Raw genomic sequence first — 21,133 nt, 5'->3', positions numbered from 1 at the left:
AAATACTGGCTCAAATAATAAATCTGCCATTGGATTACGAAAATTAAAATCCTGTATTTAAAAATCAGCCACCAAATTTTGGGAACACGATACAGTTACTTCTTAAAGTATGATGCCAAGTTATGAAATTGATATATTGATTGATTTTATTTATTTTACTTTGTATTTCTGCTACTTTTGGTCAACAGCAAAAATGACTGAATGGTGACACGACGAAACTGATGAAAGAATAATCATAGACACACAAGGACGACATACTGGCTGTACGTCCAGATGGCAGAGTCTCATTACTCTGCAAAATGCAGTCCAGGAAGAGAGGTTCACATTACACCCCAGTTGTGAAATTCGGAATAATCAATTTATTGGTGCATGTTTAAGTAAAAACCTTCCAAAAATCTTACCTTTCGCATGTTAATTCTTTTCCCAGTCCTATAGTCCCCTCGTAGATGAGATGACTGCGTAGGCTCCAGAACGAGACGTAACTGTTCACTCAGATCCCTTGCAAGGCTTCCTGTCATTGCAGCAAACATCTGCCACGCCTTCTCAGCCTCAGCCTCAGGAGGTGGCTACAGAATAGAAAACAATTTTTACGTACTTTTTTATTTTGCTTAAAATGCATCTAGAAGTTATGAACAGAATGTAAAAATAATCAGGTATGAGAAGAAAGGGAAAAAAAAAACACTCTTCTCTCTTCTTAGAGATGAGACAGGTTCCTGGAAACAGAATAATGGGTACACTATCCGTATTGCTGGTACGAGCATATTGGTGAATCAGTTTATTGGTAAAACACTGACAATTTTGTCAATCTGATATCTCTAAAAATAACTTGTAATGCAAAAATTATGGGGGTGAATGAAATTCATGGAATATCTGAAATTTTGTAAGGGATTTGCAGAATATCGATTATTGGTATTGGTATTGAAATAGGTGGCAGGTGACATCAAGTGACATATATGTCGTCGAAACCAACCATCAGAAATAAATGTAACTTTTCGAATCAAAGCAACATGCCACGATAAGCTGCATGTGTCACATTGTTGCTTGTATGTTGCTCAAACTGGGCCACTTTCCAATGCCATGCAATGTTTTGTCTTGGTTTGTTGTTTGGAATGTTTTGTTTTAGGGAGATTTTACACTGAAGCAACAAGAGGCATGCAGCACTTGTCGCTTGAGGATTTCACCAACCAAATGCAGGCCTATGCAGCACATCAAGCCGCTGCGGTGTGAAATGTTGCTTTTGATGGGCTTGCTCACAAGTGACATGTGAGGCATGTTGCTTTGGTCTGTAAGCTACCTTGGACTTAAAGGCCTGTGTTGTTTGGGTGTGTGTCATTGTGTCATTTGTCACCTGCTGTTCGGTTCTAAAATCTCCCAGTCCAAGATTGTGTCACTTCAGTTCGAAAGGCTGCATTGATTACCGAATGCTAGCTTCCAAGCAACATGTGTGGTTTGTCACTTCAGTATGAAATCTCTCTCAGGATACTATTTATATTAAGATAGAAAAATACACTTAAGTGCTTACCCAACACTTGACAGCCAGCATCACATTGCACTGTTGTTGCTTGTGCTATGTATACTATTTATTTATTTCATTTTACTTTTCATTCCAAATTGATGCAATTTCATGATTGTAAATTGCTCCACAAATATAACTGTTTCCATCAATTCACTTATCACCTTTCAAGACAAATCTACACAATGTATCCCAAAATCTAAGATGCATTACTTTCACAAGAAAATCAGTACAGGAAAACCTTGTTATTACAAAGTTCAAGGGACCAAAAAATGTCGACTTAGAGTTATCCCAACTTTTCAAGATTGCACCTGTTTTTCAGGTGTAAATAAAGTAGAATACAAATTACCCCCAAAACAGATGTTCTTTACTTGGAAGTAGCTCAGAAAATATGCTTTATATGTACTATATAATAATCGGCTGGGGAATGGGAAGAACTTCGGATTAAAAAGTACTTTGTATTAACCAATATCGTATTAACGAGGTTTTCCTGTAGTGATACAGATTACACTGCCATCTATGTTGTCATCTGACTCGGGAACCAGTTTTTTTTTTTAATATCTTTTCCACACTACCCTTCTAGGTGCTATACAAGATAACATGGGAGAATACACCACTGAATTACAGAAAGTTCCTAACTTTTTACACCTTTCTTGCATTTCAAGTTTCTCCACCATTGAACTGCCAAAAAACTTAAAAATTGCACAAATTATGCAGCTACAGTATACCTAGGTATAATTGAATACCAAATTAATACAAACCTGGTTCCATGTTCCCAACTGGTCTTCAAGTTGAAGTCTGAGTTCTTCAATAGGAGGAGCCATTTCCGAGAGTTCTTCTAGAACATCATACTGAGTATGGAATGTTGTTTCTGAACTTCTCTGCACCGTAGCTGTATCCACAAGATCTCCTTCAACTTCTACCTTGCCTTCAGTCTCTATATCTCCGTCTCCAGCCTTCTTCTTTTCCTTTTTCTCCTTTTCTTCCCCGGAAACCTTTTCTGGCAGCACTTCTGGTACTTTGTGCTCTTCAATCACTTCCTGCTCATCTGAAATGCAAATGACAAAACATGTGATAACATTACTTACGTGAAATTTAAAAGATTTCGTAATTCCGTGTTGCACAATTTAATGGTTCAATCCTATTAATTTCGAAGATCCACTGTCTTCATTCACAAAAGGGTACGGCGTTTGAAGCGGAGATGGTACCGCGTCAGTACATTGTTTGTTCCCGGGCGGCGGTGGTTGCGATTTTTCCCGTTCGGCAGCACTGGCGCACGCATCTTGGTTTGCGTCGTCTGCTTCCTGTTGTCCGGTGGCGTTGCCAGTTGGGGGTTGGGGGGCTGGGCCGTGTTGCTCGGTAATGTGCCGTTCCTGTTCCCCGCGTGGCTGGAGGGGGGTCGGGTATGTGTATAGCATCTTTTCTTTTTCAGGTCGGGGATCTTTCTGAGGACAGGGTGCCAAGTTGGGTGTGCTTGTCCATTGTCCAGGTTTAGTGCTGGTTTCTGCTGGATGATAGCATGGGTTTCTTTGATGGTGTTTTCTATGACAGAGCCGGTTGGGTGAAGTATGGATACGGAGGAGATGGTGTGGTTAGTGGAGTGGAGGTGTTGGGAGAGGCCTGATTTAGGTGTGTCGTTTTTGGAATCTTTTACATGTTCGTTAATCCGTTCTTGGACGGTGCGGATGGTTCTGCCAATGTAGGTGTTGTGGCATTGGCATGTGGTCTTGTAGACACCGGGGGATGCAAGTTTGGGTAGGTAGTATCTCTTGAAGTTGGGTAGTGCCCTTCCGATTTGGGATATGGGTTTATGTGCTACTCGGATGTTGAAGGGTTTGAGGGCCTTGGCAAATTTTCCAGATGTGGTGGGGTGGTATGGAAAGGCGATCCATTTGGGTTTAGGATTTTGGTTCGGGTTATCTCTGTTTTTTGGATGTCTGAACTGGGTTTCTGTTTTTGCGCACCACATGGATAGTTGGCGCTCGGTGTAACCGTTGTTTAGGCCTATTTCCGTTACGCACGCTATTTCATCTTGCAGGTCATCTTCTGTGCAGCTGTGTGTGAAGGCTCTTCTGTAAAAGTTCATCCATACTCCAGCTTTCTGTTTTGGTGGGTGGTTGGATTTTGCATGGATATATTGGGTGCCCGAACCTGGTTTCCTGTATACGGATGTGACGAACTTGTCTTGGAGTCGTCGGATGCTGAGGTCGAGAAAGTTGAGGCGGCCATTTTGTTCCCTTTCAACGGTGAAGTTTATGTTGGAATGTATGTTATTGAGGGCAGTTAGGAGAAGGGTTAGGTCCTCTTCCTGTTTGTAAATGACTATGGTGTCATCTGCATATCTTTTGTATCTTATATGAGCAAACTCTGGTTGGGTGAGAATTGACTTCTCGGCCACATGCAGCACTATGTTGGATAGGGGTGCAGAAAGGGGGTTGCCCATCGCTAGGCCCCCTGTCTGGTGGAAGAAACTGTCCTCGAACTGGAAGTAGTTGTGGGTGAGGCAGGCTTGTAGAAGGTTGCAGATTTCATCAGTTACAAATGGAGGCGTGTTATTGCTGAGTAGCCAAGTTCTGGTGGAGTCAAGTGCAAGGCTGATCGGGATGGAGGAGTACATGTCCACTACGTCTATGCTGGCTAGTTTGCAGTTGTCGGCTTTGACAAAAGAGGTGACAAATTCTTTTGCCTCGAGGCTGTTTTTTAGGCAGTAGGTGAGTTTGTCATTGTGGGCGGTCAGTTTCTGGAGGAGCCATTTGGTTAGGTGGACGCTTGGTTGATTGAAGCCGGCCACTATGATTCTCAAGGGGGTTCCTGGTTTGTGAGTTTTTGGTATGCCATATGCACAGGGAAGGCTGGGGTGGGTGTTCCTTAGTTTCTTCTTTTCACTATCTTGAAGGAGGGCACAGTTATCTATGGCTCGGCGGATGGCTGTATTGTATCTGCTTGTGGGGTCACGTTTCAGCTTTTTGTACCCGTCAGAGTTTAGTTTTGCTTGCATTTTGTCACTGTATTGGCCTTTTCCCATTATGACGTATTGATTACCCTTGTCCGATTTTATGCACCAACATTTGTTGTCCTGTAGCCACTTTCGGAATTCCTGTGTTGTGTTCCATAGTTTATTGTGCACTGTGGGTTTATGTTTGCTAGTAGGTTGGGCGTGTTGGCGGAGGATGATGGAAGCACAGGTAAGGCGTACGCACTCGGCATCTTGGTTAGTTTTCGTTGCAAACGCTGTTTTTTCGGCAGAGCAGATTAAGTCTAGGGAGGGGGGGGAGTCATTTAGGAGGTTGAATTTGAGGCCGTGTTGGAGGAGGGAGTGGAATTCTGTCGGCACGGTGAGGTTGGTGAGGTTGATTATGGTGCTGGCGGGGGTGTTGGGGTTCACTGGTGTGGGGGTGAGGGCCGGAGGTTGGGCACCAAGGGTTTGCAGTTTCTGTGTTAGGATCGCTGTTTTCTTGTTTTGCGACGTTTTTAGCATGAAGTCGATGTTTTGCTGGGCTTTTTTCCAGTCGTCGGGGTTGATTCTCGGTTGTATGTAATCACGGAGGGAAGCCTGCCTCACCCACAACTACTTCCAGTTCGAGGACAGTTTCTTCCACCAGACAGGGGGCCTAGCGATGGGCAACCCCCTTTCTGCACCCCTATCCAACATAGTGCTGCATGTGGCCGAGAAGTCAATTCTCACCCAACCAGAGTTTGCTCATATAAGATACAAAAGATATGCAGATGACACCATAGTCATTTACAAACAGGAAGAGGACCTAACCCTTCTCCTAACTGCCCTCAATAACATACATTCCAACATAAACTTCACCGTTGAAAGGGAACAAAATGGCCGCCTCAACTTTCTCGACCTCAGCATCCGACGACTCCAAGACAAGTTCGTCACATCCGTATACAGGAAACCAGGTTCGGGCACCCAATATATCCATGCAAAATCCAACCACCCACCAAAACAGAAAGCTGGAGTATGGATGAACTTTTACAGAAGAGCCTTCACACACAGCTGCACAGAAGATGACCTGCAAGATGAAATAGCGTGCGTAACGGAAATAGGCCTAAACAACGGTTACACCGAGCGCCAACTATCCATGTGGTGCGCAAAAACAGAAACCCAGTTCAGACATCCAAAAAACAGAGATAACCCGAACCAAAATCCTAAACCCAAATGGATCGCCTTTCCATACCACCCCACCACATCTGGAAAATTTGCCAAGGCCCTCAAACCCTTCAACATCCGAGTAGCACATAAACCCATATCCCAAATCGGAAGGGCACTACCCAACTTCAAGAGATACTACCTACCCAAACTTGCATCCCCCGGTGTCTACAAGACCACATGCCAATGCCACAACACCTACATTGGCAGAACCATCCGCACCGTCCAAGAACGGATTAACGAACATGTAAAAGATTCCAAAAACGACACACCTAAATCAGGCCTCTCCCAACACCTCCACTCCACTAACCACACCATCTCCTCCGTATCCATACTTCACCCAACCGGCTCTGTCATAGAAAACACCATCAAAGAAACCCATGCTATCATCCAGCAGAAACCAGCACTAAACCTGGACAATGGACAAGCACACCCAACTTGGCACCCTGTCCTCAGAAAGATCCCCGACCTGAAAAAGAAAAGATGCTATACACATACCCGACCCCCCTCCAGCCACGCGGGGAACAGGAACGGCACATTACCGAGCAACACGGCCCAGCCCCCCAACCCCCAACTGGCAACGCCACCGGACAACAGGAAGCAGACGACGCAAACCAAGATGCGTGCGCCAGTGCTGCCGAACGGGAAAAATCGCAACCACCGCCGCCCGGGAACAAACAATGTACTGACGCGGTACCATCTCCGCTTCAAACGCCGTACCCTTTTGTGAATGAAGACAGTGGATCTTCGAAATTAATAGGATTGAACCATTAAATTGTGCAACACGGAATTACGAAATCTTTTAAATTTCACGTAAGTAATTTTAAACCGCGTTTACCGCAACCACCATGAATGTGATAACAGCTCACAAATTCTAGTAAGCATGTGAATAAAAGGAAAGTCCTGGGTCACAACGTGATATTTCAAGCCAATTGCATATTGTACTTGGTTCTTTCCGAAACTCTACATATGTACCACCCTTCAATTTACAAACCTGTTAACGAAAGGGCATGTGTTGTTGATTGCTAAAGAAAAATTCAATTGAGCCAATTTCTCCCAGAGTAGGTTTCAAATTATCGAGTCCTTGTGTCTACCAAGTGTTATCTTCATAGTGGCAGTAGTACATGAAATATTGATAGTTGCTGGCTGAACCATCACACAGAACCTATTTTCAGCTTTGCTCTTTACTACCCTAAAGCGAGTTGGTGAGAAGTGTAGCTAAGACATTTTGTTTCTTCTAATCCTTAGCATATGATAGACTCTCCTCTATGGATGAGATGTTTTCAGGTGCATCTTTTCAAATGTGTCACAGTGTAGAAAAATAATTTATGAAGCAGAACTATTTGCCACAGAGAGTGGGAGCATATGAACCTGCTTGTATAAAAATGCCCAAAATTCAGAAAATCAACTCATCCTCCACCCATAGAAAGTATGTACATACCTTGACAATATGTGCAACAGAAGCCCACACAGTGGGCTGATAATTCAGTGCTACTGTCAATGGGTGAAACTGTCTGTCAATTTGTCCAATTTAAATCCTCATTTATGTTAACACCAGAATGGAACTATTTACGTTTTGAGGCAGTCCCATCATTGTTCTACAGGAAACTAACGGTATAAAGGCTCCGATTTCAAGTATACATTTTGTTGCCATTTTCTGAATTATGGCCCACTATGCAACATAGCAAAATGTTGTAGAATTTTCCCCAATTTCCCAGAATTTAAGATTTTTCACCCATGTCTACTGAAAAGCATAAAATCAAGATTACACTTTACTCACTGAAGAATTAAACAATTGGTGATCACAGAGAAATAACTTGAGAACCAGATTGCAGATTGGTTAACAGTACACACCTGCATGTCATAAAACACACGAAAAAAAAAATGAATGTTAAGAAGATTTTTTTTTAGATATGACCAAGGTTGTGCAGAGAACAAAGTCAACAAATTTCTAGATTTCCTGCATACATTAAGAGGGAAAAAAAACTCAAGTATATTCATAGATAGAAACCATACCTTGCATTGCTACATCATCATCCTGCTTTGGTTCTTCTCCCTTCTCCTCTTCTTCATTTAGCACAGGTTGCTGTTCTGCTTGTTCCTGAAATATAGTATTACTTTTATTAAGACCATGGACCATATTTACAAAAATGTATATCTGAAAAATATTTTGTTTTAATATTCTACCTCTATTAAGATTAATGTGATGAATACAGTTTCCTACTAATTCTTTACAAACATAAATTCCAGTCACAATTATGAATCTACCTATGCTATACCACAAAATAATTACACTAAAGTTGCTGCTGACCAAGACAGTTTATTAAAAATCTAAAAAATCTAAACTAAAATGATCATTTTAGTTTAGTTCTCAGTCTAAGGAAGACACTGATATAGTGTAGAAACGTAACCTTTAAAGTGTTTTTTATTTTTAATAAACTGTCTTGCAACTTTAGTGTATTTAATATGGAAACAAGGCTGAATTGTGTCACAAAAGAATAATATTTTGTCATATTTTGTTTATAAAAGTAACAATAGTAAAGTAATAATTATATTACCAAAATTCTAACTGCTAAACCAACATGCCATTTATTGATCTCTTGTTTCAACAGAAATGAGATGAACTCAAGGAACTAGCGAGCGAATAAACTTTATTGCTTACCTGGGTGGCTGCATCCATAGTCTGGGCATCATGTTGTTTAGATTCTCGAATGTGTTCATAAAGATCACTTTCGGTTTTGTCTCCTTGCTCTGCCCCTTCCTCTTCAGCTTCCTGTTCCTCATTTTCCTCCTCCAGGGTGTCCATCACTTTCAACTTCTTCTTAACAGGTTCATTTAATTGACCTACGATAAGTAAATCATCAAAAAATAAATGCACATTGCCTGATATATTTTTTTTGTGAAATTGTTTAGAATTGTATTTTTGTTATACAGCATTGATTTTTTGCCACTTTTGGCTAATTGTGGTGATGAGGATGAGTGATGATTGGATGAAACTGATTAAGGGGCACTTGCAAAGACTGGGACTCTAAATGAGGAAATTATTATTTGTGCGTGTGGAATTTCAAAGACAAAAAGTTCTAGTCTTCTAAAATATTAAAAATTTTCTTATTTTGTGAACAGTGAAATATTACACATACATTAATTACTATTCTTTCTCTGGTATGGCTTTTTTTTTCTGGTCATTGAAAGTAGAAAATTGTATTAGTGACTCAGGAGTAAAACTCGATACCATTCACTCCATTCAAATTTGAGATAACATTGGTTTCAGTTGCAGCAGTATTCTGTTGCTCACACATAGTGAACAAAGTCCATTCAGTAGCTGTTAATTGGAAAAACAAACAGGCAGGTTTAGATAATACATAGCCACAAAGAAACGGACGAACTTTCACTTGCATTTTTCTCAGTTCCATATATTTGTGGATTATCAATTTTTACTCCGAACCACTCATATTTCATGAGCAATGTTAATTCATTAACATGCCTCTGTTCACAAAATGAATACAGTGTTAACATGGACAACTGCAAAGAATATTAACTCTTGCTTTGGTGATCGTCATTTAATTTAATACTACTATTAATGTTACAGCAACAAGTACTTTCGTGGCATTATCAACATTTTTTATGGTTCTTCATAAATGGAAAACAGTGGAACCCCAATTTTACATTTTCCTGCATTATACATTCAATATTCATGGTCCCAATAGAGCAAAATGCTATAAAATATCTCCCAATTTTACATTTTTCTGCATTTTCAGCATGGTCGCCTGAAAAACGTAAAATCAAGGTTCCACTATACATGTGGAGGTCAGGATATATTGCACACCGATTTGCAATTTTTAAAATCCATCACAATTGCCCATGTTACCACATTCAACTTTACTTCATAATAAAATAAATCTGCTTGATGTTTTGACTAATGAATATTAGCCTTCGTGAGGAGAATGTTATGATTACTCCGCAGCTAAATTTTCAAGACTTGTTCAGGTTGAGAAAATGTTAAAAGATACATGGATTTTCCAAGACATGATTCAGCAGATGTTATCTTCCCAGGTTTATCTACATCTCTCAGATGATGACACTTTGTATTCAGTTTTTGTTCATCGTTAACATTTTACTAGACTGTCACTCATGGTATTTTTAGTTGTAGGGCAACTTTAACATTCTACTGATAAAGACTAATGTTCGTTAGTCGAAACATTGAGTCCACAAAAGTTACAAGAACTTCAAAAATTATTTTATCATAAATTATGTAATTTTTGGCATAGGCATAATGCAGAATTTAGTTTCAAATGTTTTATTCACATACCTAAGCTTCTGTCAGTGTCAGTCTCTCCTGGCTTGTTCTTCCTCTTCTCCCTCTCTTGCATACTTCGTTGCGGTTGCGTAACGCTGGAAGACATTTCCCCCTCGTGACCCTTGCTCTCTTCACTCTCTGCCATCCCGACTCCCTCCGTTTCCTGTGCATCATCTTCCTCATTTTTTCCGCTCTCTTCCATGTCTTTAGTCTCCATCTGGGGAACACTTTCTGTTTTGTCCTTCGATCCACCGACAGCATCTTCGTTAGCCGGCTGAGATGGTTCTTGGCTAGGATCATCTTTAGATGCTCCGGCACTTTCCTCAGTTTCCTCCTCTTTGTGTTCCGATGTCTCTTCCCCTTCTCCTTCCTGCTGTTGTTTCTCTCCTGCATCTTCATCTTGTGTTGGTTCAGACTCTTCCGTTTCCATTTGCTCAGATTCTTGTTTGTTTTCTTCTTCACCTTCCGATTCCATTTCTTCATCTTTGTTTTCTGTTTCCTCGTTTTCCTTTTGGGTTTCTTCTTCCTCAAGCTCTTGTTGTTTCTTTTCTGTAAATTAAAAAGAAATGCTCTTAGAATGCTGTAATTTGTATTTTTGTTATTTTACACTTTTTTCTGCAACTTTTGGCTAGTTGCACCTTGGGTGAGTGAGTGAATAGGATGAGATGTGAGTGAGGCCGGCAGTTGGTAAATAGGCCTGGATCCTCAATGGAATGGGCTGTTGTGCCACGGGTCATAGGTATATAACATATTCAGTTATCCACCATGAAACAGTTATTTCAAAATACTGGTCAATGAATTCCTTCTTCAAGCGAAGAGTGAGGAAATCCATTTTTTGGTGTTGACTTAGCATTCACCCTCTCCAAAAAAATAACAAAAGGTTAAAGTATTGCTTTGGCTTTTCTGGTAATCACATTTCATTACATTATTATCATTACAAGGTTACATTAAGAAGAAATGTACAATGATGGTTAGAATTTTATTCTCCACAGAGGAATATTTTGAAAAGAGCCGATCTCCGTAGCCTACAAGCTAGTGTAGAAGGGTCCCGAATTTGAATCCTTGATAGATTAGAGTAGAGTAGCTTCTTAATGCTTGGTTTGTTCTTCCATCCTCACAATTAACTTTAGAGCTTGGTGAAGATTTTTTTTAAAGTTTGCTGTGCATGTGTGAAGTTATGGTTTTACTTGATGCTGGAAAACCCCCCACTGGGAACGAAACAATGAATAAACAACAACTTTCACTCCAGTTATAGCAAAAATTACTGTCCTTAGATCTATGCATAAACTGGATAGAGCAGCAACACAACCAACTTATCAGCATACCCACAGAAAACAAGCTGCATTCTTAAGGGACTATTGTAGGTAATGAAAGAATGTTCTTACCTTTCATTTTATCAATATCAAATCCATTTTCTTCCTCTTCGTTATCTTCATCTTTTGCATCTCCTCCATCCAGCTGAAGAGCATCAGGAAGATCAAATGGTTCCGGTTCTGGATCTGGGTGTTGGTTTCCTGGAAACAACATTCAGAAATCATAAAAGATACAACCACTGAATGGCACAGAGGAAATTATATAAGGACAGATGGTAACTAATTACTACAATGGAAAACTTTGCTTTTTCTACTACTGATTTAGATATTATTACAAATGCCTAACAACTGATGCTGATGTTGTCGTTTGATATGAGATTTTAAACATGATCAATAAAGTACCGATATTAAACTTATTAAATATGGAGAAACTAGTACTCACTTTATCCGGGAAACTGTTTTATCTTCTTTGTTTTATTAATTTCAGTGGCCACTGCCAGCATCCTCGTTGGAACTCGCTGGAACGAGGATGGTGGCAATGGCAATTGAAATTAATAGAACAAAGAAGAAAAAACAGTTTTGCCGATAAAGTGAGTACTAGTTTCTCCACATTTATATACTACTGCATCTCTTTTCCCAATTATGAATTAAACTTATTGATACTAATAACCAATGATACAATTTTTTTCCCAAATTATTTTTCATTTGAAACTTCTTGTATGCTTTCAATAATTTTGTAATTTATGTATAATACGTATCATCAAAAATCATGTTTCCTTATTTTTCTTTTAGTCGTAGCATGTTAACAAATGTTGACAGTGGGCATGAAATGACACTATTCATATTTGATTACAATAGGATAAATATTGCTAAGTTCCTAGATATTTGGCAAATGTAATACCGTATTTACAAGTGCATAATGCGCACCCTGGTTTTTGATGGGGAAAAGTTACAAACAATTATATCTTGTATATAATGCGCAATATAATCCAGGTTCAAGGAATGGCTTTCTTAGTTGTAGGTCGTAAAGCTATTGTTATGTGGACCAAGAGGAGAAGAATATCACTTGTGTATGCAATGAGTCACCAAAACACACCACCTCCCCCCTCTACCTCCACTGTGTTTAGCATCCCAAAGCTTTCAATCTTTAACCACCTTATTTATTCTGTAATAGTAGACAGCGAGATCAAAATTATTTTATGGATTTGCAGTGCTCAGGAAGTAACAGTATTTTCTATTATTTCTTGCCCAACAAATACTGCTGATATGCATCCCATGTGATGGGAGGTGCATTCTCGAATTCTGCCAGAATGGCACCGCTTTTCTTGGTGTCGCAAGTGAAGTGAAAAATCATGGGAAATGACCTTCAAACTTTTATACATGGTTTTCCTTATTCCTTCTTTACTTTTTCTAAAAAAAACTTCAAAATATATACTTTTTCCGTGACTAAAATAACATTTATATGAGGCACATTCAGGACCTCAAACTAACATTTAGCAGTACAAGATTTCTTCTTCCATTAAGACATTTACACACTCCATATATACATATGATGAAGGAGACAGTAAACACTTACCACACGAAGAGAAAGAATTCTATATTTCGCGATCTGAGTCGCATTTTCAAGATAGAAGGAAGAAAGATCGGCATCACATGGAGTAGAGGCACAGAATACTGACTGTAGCGTCTCTACGATCAGTGTTACCAGAAACAGTTGATAGATAACAAAAAGTACTTTAACCAGTGTTTACTGTAAGGTGGGTGGGTAGTTTCGGGGAGGAGAGGAAAGGGTTACTGGTTGGCTAGGTTGAGTCCGGGGGGTATAGTGGCTGCTATATAGGCCCTTTCCCATCGCCTGCGGAAAGATGTGTCAGAGTGGGGGGGGGGGGGTAAAAGATGGATGATGGCAACACGGAAGCAGTTATTGAAGGTGGTGTTATGGCTGTTGGTGTGGATGGCAACTGTGAAATCGGAGTTTTGGGTGGAGGAACGGTGATTATTGATCCTTAGGTTCAAGGGGGTGGAAGTTTCGCCTAAGTAGAAGTTGCCTCAGATTTGGCAGATGAAGGTGTAAATTAGGTTGGATGAGTGGCAGGTGCCCTTAGGGTGAAAGATGAACTCACCTGCTGCTGTGGGGATCAGGAGGGTGGGGCAGGTCTTGCATCTGGGTTTGTTGCACCTGTGAGCTGGGGGAGTGGTGTGGAAGGGGTGGGAGTGTTTCAGATCAAGATGTTTTGAAGGTTGGGGAGGGGGGGGGGTGGAAGACGACCCTTGGTTTATCCCCTCGCTCCCCCAACCTTCAAAACATCTTGATCTGAAAAACTCCCACCCCTTCCACACCACTCCCCCCAGCATCACTTTTTTTTCAGTGACGAACTTGAAGCTTTTCTCTTTGGCCTGAATGTGTAACTCTTACTTTGGTATTGTTTTGAATATTTGTGTTACTGTTGTTTTCAATATATATCACGGAAACTGAGCTTGTTGATGTTCTCTGCTTCAGCTGTTTCCTGCATAAACCATTTTTTGCAACAAGTAACAATTTTCAGTATATTTCACATTTGGAAAAAACCAAACGTTCCTACCCATGACATATCCTCATTTTAGATTGATTTGAGATAGACATGGTAGCAACAGATTCTTTTGTAATTTCATTCTTTCACTGGCAAATATATTTTTAAATAAGAGTAACCGAACACAGGACAAATGAACCTCTTGTACAAACTTTTACAGGGAATCAAAATGGATTATGAAATACAGGTCAATCCTGTATCCCTAGTATATTTACACATTTACTTTATAAAACCATAGCATTTGAATTAAGTTTATATTTAAAAAAAATAATAACAAAATGGCCGAGTTGTGCAAGGAACTACAAGCTACATATATACAGGGTGAGTCAGAAATATGGCTACACGTTTGAATTAAATGTAGTGTGTTACTGTATAATCTAGAGGAAAATGTTGAATGTTACATTAAACTTCATTTTATCATTTCAGATAAGAGTCACACGGGCAAGATTACATCATTGCCCAAGTCATCTGAACACGCAGCAGCAAGATACAGTTGCAGTGTGGGCGATTGCATACCAGAATGATCGTGAGAGCCATGTACATAGAAATGGATTCAAACTAAACAACACTTTGATGTAAGCAATTGTTTTCTCCACTTTTCTACAGTCGACGGCAACAATGTTACATTAAAATCATGTCTCGCCTGTCTCACGGCCTCATGATCATTCTGTTATGCAATCGCCCATGCTGCAACTGTCAGCAACATCTTTGCTAACGATGTAAGCTTGGGTGCTTGACTGTTATCTGAAATAATAAAATGAAGTTTCAATTTTAATTCACCATTTCCCTTTACATTGTACAGTAACACACTATATTTACTTCAAACTTGTAGCCACTGACTCACCCTGTACACATATCAGATTTGTGAAATTATTGGCAAGTTTAATGATTAACTGATATGCCTGTATCAGCTGGCCAATACTGTTAAGAGTCCCTAATGTACAATTCAGCAATTTAACTAATACAGAGTTGTATTCAAAACAAGATGTTGATGCACTACAATAAAATTATTTTTGAAACTTAAATTTAAATTTGATGGGTTGTACTTTCCTTAATATTGACACATACCATGATAGGGATCAATCTGGTCTTCATTAGTTTCAGCATCTTCCATTTCATTGATATCTTCCTTCTTTTCGGTTCTTTCGTCCTTGGCATTTTCTTCATCTTCTTGACTTTCACCTGCTTCTTTTTTATTTTGGTCCTTTGCTGTCATCTCTTGTTCTCCTTCCCCTTTTGTGTCACCTGATTCTTCTTTCTTATCCTCTCCTTCGCCATCTCCTTCCTCTTCATTGTCACTACCCCATATCTGTACACATAACCAAAATTTACATTTTGTCACGTGGCAAGCAATAATTTACAGTCTACAGACCACAACAGCAGTCAGTTGTGGAAGGCAATATCAAGAATTTTAACTATGCACATGAATGATTTGCATTTTCTATTATATTTATTATATTTTTGTAATTGCAGTATATTTTACTCATATTTATTCTATTTTTCATAATTACTCTGGATTGAAACCTCCATTTTATATTTTTTGCAACAATAACTCTTATTAATTGTAGTCAAGGGGTCTTGTGTAATATATTACACAGTGTTTACATTTCAAATTCTATGTTGTCCAGTCTCGATTAGCCCATCTAAGCATAAAGTGAACTTAAAGCAAACTAAACTGTATTAATTCTGTGCATAGCCTGTTGAAACTACTAGGGACGTTCAATATATAAGTTTCCCTGTGCTATAAAATATTGTATAAAGCAATGCCATTAAAAAGAAGCACATGGTTGACAAACGCCATCCTTCGTCTACAAGGAACAACAATCGATTCGTTATCAGACATGAAGGCGCATGCGCTCAAGGGCGAAAAGTAAATGCTTGTTCCGAAAACAAGGGCTCGCGTCATAAGGAGTTCAGAAGCATGGATGCTAAGGGTGTTCTGCTGATGGAATTTTTGGAGCGAGGAAGAACAATTAATGCTGACCGTTATTGTCAAACATTTGATAAACTGAAAAACGCAATTTGACATAAGCGACCAGGTCTCCTGTCAGCTGGTGTCATTCTTCTCGACGATAACACTCGCCCCCACTCAGCAGTGCAAACACAACACAAAATTGAAGAATTGGGATGGGAACGGCTGCCCCACCCTCCATACTGCCCCGATTTAGCGCAGAGTGATTTCCATCTTTTTCCGGTGTTAAAGTCAGAATTGCAAGGTTACCGTTTCGAAACAGATGAAGAAGTGAAGCGGAATGTGAGAATAGTGTTCAATAGCCAGAGCCCTGATTTTCGTGCAAAGGGTATGGACAAATTGGTGCAACGGTGGGACAAATGCCTGAATCTCTATGGGGATTATGTGGAGAAGTGATGAAGGATCCTCCTACACATGTATGTATAGTTTTCTAATGTATCTTAAAAATAAAATTTTTTACAGCATACGGAAACTTATATATTGAACGACCCACGTACTTTTATGAAATATTGTTTACCATTATTCTATAATTTTTATTATTTATGAATATTGCCTGATATTGGTAACAAACATTGACACTTACATAAGTATTTTTTAAAACTGAACAAAATGTCAACATCTTAAGCAATCATTTTATTTATGTTTGGGGAATAAAAGATGTGGTTGATAATGCTTAAGACACAAGCGATTTACTAACTTTTTCCGAGAAACTTACTGTCATTTTATAAAAAGAAAAAAGTGTGCAGTTAATTTACAAATACACAGTACATGCCACTTTGTACAATATTATTTGACAGTAAAATGTGATATAGCTTATACAGTTGCATTTGACAGAAAAATAAATAATATTCAAATATAGAGAGGAAACCTTCAAACAAAATAAGACTAGAAAATTGGCAAATCAGACATACAAAAAGTGAAGTAAGTTATCAAGGTTAAAAAAGTGGAAGTTTTTCCATGGAAAATCTCCTGCCTCATTAGCATGTAATTTCTCTAGCTTCATATGATTTTTCTAGAACTGTGTTCTATTCATATTTATAAGATAAAGTAATAATTGCATTTTACAACCGAATGGGATTCCGATGCAAATATATTGAATTACCTGTTCATCTAATTTATCAGCATTGTCTCCAGTTTCACCCATTTCCTTATCAGGCTCCTCTTCATCATTTTCGTCCTCCCCCTCTTCATTGCCTTCAACATCCTGTTGTTTCCCAGCAAAATCCTCAGACACTTCAATTCCGCCTTCTTCCTCCTGAGGGTATAACAAACACTTCATTATTCCATGCACCATGATTTGTAACACAGAAGGAGAAAGTTCATTTCATACAGTAATATTAATGTTCAGGGAACAAATTTATATGTAGTAAAAATGTGTAAATACATATTTAGTTATTTTCACCAAATTTTGGAGTTTAATATAGACTTAAAATGTAAAAATTTTCCTTTTTAACCCATCCGCATACCTAGTCGTCGATTCGACGGCCCAACTTGAAGTTTGCTTGCCATACCTAGCCGTCGAATCGACGGCCTCCCAATTTTCATCACGTAGTTTCTTCATTTGCTCATAGATGGCAGAGGTTGTATGATCTGTTGAATCTGTGACGTCTATGTTTGTGATGCTAAATTTTTCATACCGATTCAAGCTTGCTTTCTTCAGTAATTTCTCATATAAACAAACCTTCGTTTGTTGCGTCTTGGAAACATGTCGCGAAGAAGATTTGTTGAAGATTCGTTGATAGAAGATTTGCTTTTTGATAGTGACGAAGATGAAAATGTGGATTTTGATGACGGGAATGAAGAGAGTCATTCTTGTAGCATTAGTGAAAGTGAAAGTGGTCGCTCTGGTGAAAGTAGTGAAAGTGAGGGGGAAATTGTTGAAACCCCCAAGAGAAGCAAGTTCGAAGACTGGAAATGGTCGGAATCGTGTCCCCAAAATGAAATACCAAAGAAATTACCATTTTCAGGTAAGCCTGGTGTAAATAACATTGTTCTGCGTTCATTAGGGGATTCTCCCAGACCTTGCGATGTAGTGAAAAAGTTCCTTCAGGATGATAGTTTTTAAGAAATTTAAATTTAAAGTTCCGTACTGTCCTTCAACTTCCGTGGCCGGAGGCCGGAATTAAATGGTATTTCACAGGAAAAAATATTTAAATGAAATGGTATTTGGATGGGTTAATATACTTAACTACACGGGCTAAATAGAATACAGTACGCTTACATTTACATTAATCACTAAGCACTAAGAATCTTTGAGTAGCTGTCACTTTAGTGGGACACTCATTGCAAAATAAAACTTTACCATTGGCAGATAAATCTTCATCTTTAGACTCCCGATACGTAACTCTTGACTCTTAAAACAATTGATTGCGCTTCTTTTGGCATTGTAACTATTACCGTGACTGTCTTGAAGAGAAACCAAAGAGAGAAGCGAATCCCCTACGTGTGCCACAAAATTGTTGCTTCTGCCACTGCTGTCGGGCATGCAACTAGTAGGGAGGGTGGGCTAGGAATGGGCTGCTTGACTGGGGACTCTCTTCCAACGTTGCCAAAATAACATTTGTAACAACCAGGAGCCGATGCTTGAGCCCTCATTCTCTATTCTTGACAACAGTTGTAAATAAATAGGAATTTCAAGTGTTTTACAACAGCAAAAGCAAACAGCTGGAAGGTGTAGAATTGAAAAAAAAAAACATTATTATTCAGATCACAAAAAACTTGTAATTAATGGAGGGTATAAAAAATGTCTTAAACTTTTGTTTGTTTAACCTGTTTTTGTTTGACTTGGCAAGTTATTTGCAAGAAATTCACCCAACTCTTTTAGTCACATGGGGACATGTAGTTATTGAGTGAATATGGAGTATATGTTGAGAAATGTTCTGAAATATGGAAATACTACATAAAAATAACTTAAATATGTAAAATAGGAGCCAAAACCTGTGTGTACAAATACAAAAAATAAGAAATAAATTCTTCCAGTCTACATCTCATGATGGGCAAAGATAATACAGAATGTAACTTACTTCAGCTTCATACATAAATATGTATTTACATATAAATCCGTTGCCTGTTAATGTGGATTTGAAGATTCCACAAATTTCCTAGAATCACTTCACTTCATTTACTTACTGGTGGAAATCTTCTTATTCCACCTAAAGAGGGATATTTGAATACTGGTCACATAGGAAGCACGCTGGACAAACTTATTAGACCTCTCTGTGATAACATGTAATGGTTATGTTTGCACTGCCGATAAGCAGGTTGTGAGGTAGGTGGTCCCGATAGCATGTGTGGCAGTTATGTTACCTGTGCGCAGGATGGGTTGCAAGCAGGGTTGGCAAGCTAAGTTACTCATTACGTTTTTATGCAGATGTAAAAAACTAATTTTCTTTCTTAAATTAGTAATATAAAAACTACTTTAATTATTTTACATTTTCAACTATAATTTTCTTGCATATTTCAGACAAAATCATTGTTTTTCTGAAGATTGTTTATACAGCAACCCCACCCTTACTAACAGATATTTATTTATATATTTATTGAAATTTTCAGTACAGCAGAAGCCATTTTAAACCAGAAAGAAACAACATTAAAAGAATAGACTAAGATTAAAAACAATAGAAAGCATACCATAAAATAAACAAAAATAAAACAGTACCAAGGTAAATAGATGTTTCACAAAAGCATTACTTATGTACAATTTTTTCTATGTTGCTGATAAAAAATGAATATGAGGTGAATATATCTATTTGGTTAGAGATTATATTGAACTGATTCGGTAGCCTATGGAATAGTGAACGTTAGAGCCTGGGAGGTGAGAGCCTGGGAGTTGTAGTGTGGGAAGTTTCCTTGCTCCGTGTTTTATGTCTGGGCACTCTGAGTGAGAGTTCGTTGAGTGGGATGCTGCATCTTAAGTTTCCATTTATGATCTTATACAGCAATTTCATATCTGCAATGTATCTACGAGCTTCTGGAGTATTAATATGCAGATTTACAAGCAGATCTCTCTTAGACAGGTGTCTCAGGGCAGGCACTCTATATCGAACGATGGAGAGGAAAAAGCTGAGAACATTGTCGATCTTGGAGGTATGAGAATGGGCAGCCATGTTCCAGATTGGTGAACAATATTCTAGAATGGGGGACACAAATGTCTTGAAGTAAATGGAAAGTGCTTTCGGGTTATTGATTTCGGTGAATCTGTAAAGTAGGCCTAGAATACGCATTGCCTTTTTTGTGATTGTTGATATGTGATTATCGAAATTTAGTTTTGAATCTATGAGGATACCTAGATCTCGGTGTTGGGCTTCTTTTGCTAGAGGGAGGTCGGTGAGCATATAATTGCCTTCAAGAATATAACTATTCTTTCACATATTTCTTAAAATTGAGAAACCTGTTGACATATACAGGGGATGGACAAAAATATGGAAACAGCACGACATCGGAATGGGTGATATTGACACAATTTTTCCACTTGAAATCGGATGCAGTGCGACAATTTTTTGGTTTTGCGCCGTGAGATAGGACCCTGTCGGACTGGCAGGAGTAGGCAGTTGCACTGTAGATAGCGTGCAGTGCAGTTGATACTGAATCATGCCGAAGCTGAAAGTGTTTCAAAGAGGGCAAATTGTTGGTGCCCGCCTTCCTGGCGCCTCTGTTACCAAAGTAGCCATGTTATTTGACGTATCAAGAGGGACTCTATCCAAGATCATGACGACATAATCGTGTGTTCGGAAAGACATCATCAGATCACCTGCGTAGATAAAAATGTACACTGAGTGACATAGACAGATGGACACTGAGAAGGATTGTGACCATATTTTGCTTGAAGAATGGTGCAAGATCCCCATATCCACCACCCAGGACTTGTATTTCTTCATTCCTCGGAGACTGCATGCCGTTTTGGAAGCTAAAGGCGGTCCTGCACCTTATTAGCTACAGCATTCCGGCATTTCTTCTCAGGTGTTTCCATATTTGTGTCCATCCCCTGTAAGTCTTGCCCTAGTACTTGTATTTATAACATAACATAACAATTAACGTCAATTTCTTTCGATTGGATTTCAAAGTTTAGCAACAGCTTCAAATTCATTTTTAATACATAGTATACACTTGCATAGACTAATTGTGATGTGAATGTGAATATGGCAGTTTGTAAAATTTTAATATGGGAGCACACAAATTCAGAAGAAAAGCTTTTTAAAGCCTTTTTTTATTTTCTACACTGCCAACTGCCATAGATAACAATAACCACAACAAAAAACTACGTTTTCTTTCAATTTTTATGTTTGATTCTAGATTTTTATGTACTTGAT

General features: G+C 38.8%; 1 protein-coding gene across 1 annotated transcript in view; it reads right to left on the bottom strand.

Moving 5' to 3' along the window:
• LOC146002607 (midasin) overlaps window positions 1–21,133 on the bottom strand; it is a 586,494-nt gene that overhangs the window by 6,521 nt on the left and 558,840 nt on the right. Inside the window, exons 66-73 of the mRNA XM_083140572.1 lie at window positions 16,927–17,079; window positions 14,921–15,161; window positions 11,355–11,483; window positions 9,982–10,518; window positions 8,335–8,516; window positions 7,689–7,773; window positions 2,275–2,561; window positions 402–566 (exon numbers count right to left, since the gene is read on the bottom strand). Of these exons, the coding sequence (XP_082996698.1) occupies window positions 402–566; window positions 2,275–2,561; window positions 7,689–7,773; window positions 8,335–8,516; window positions 9,982–10,518; window positions 11,355–11,483; window positions 14,921–15,161; window positions 16,927–17,079 (1,779 nt within the window). The remainder of the gene's footprint in view (window positions 1–401; window positions 567–2,274; window positions 2,562–7,688; window positions 7,774–8,334; window positions 8,517–9,981; window positions 10,519–11,354; window positions 11,484–14,920; window positions 15,162–16,926; window positions 17,080–21,133) is intronic.

The sequence above is a fragment of the Lepisma saccharinum genome, chromosome 18 (genome assembly GCF_977018435.1).
Source record: "Lepisma saccharinum chromosome 18, izLepSacc3.1, whole genome shotgun sequence".
Lineage (NCBI taxonomy): Eukaryota > Metazoa > Arthropoda > Insecta > Zygentoma > Lepismatidae > Lepisma > Lepisma saccharinum.
This window is presented reverse-complemented; position numbering and strand designations above follow the sequence as displayed.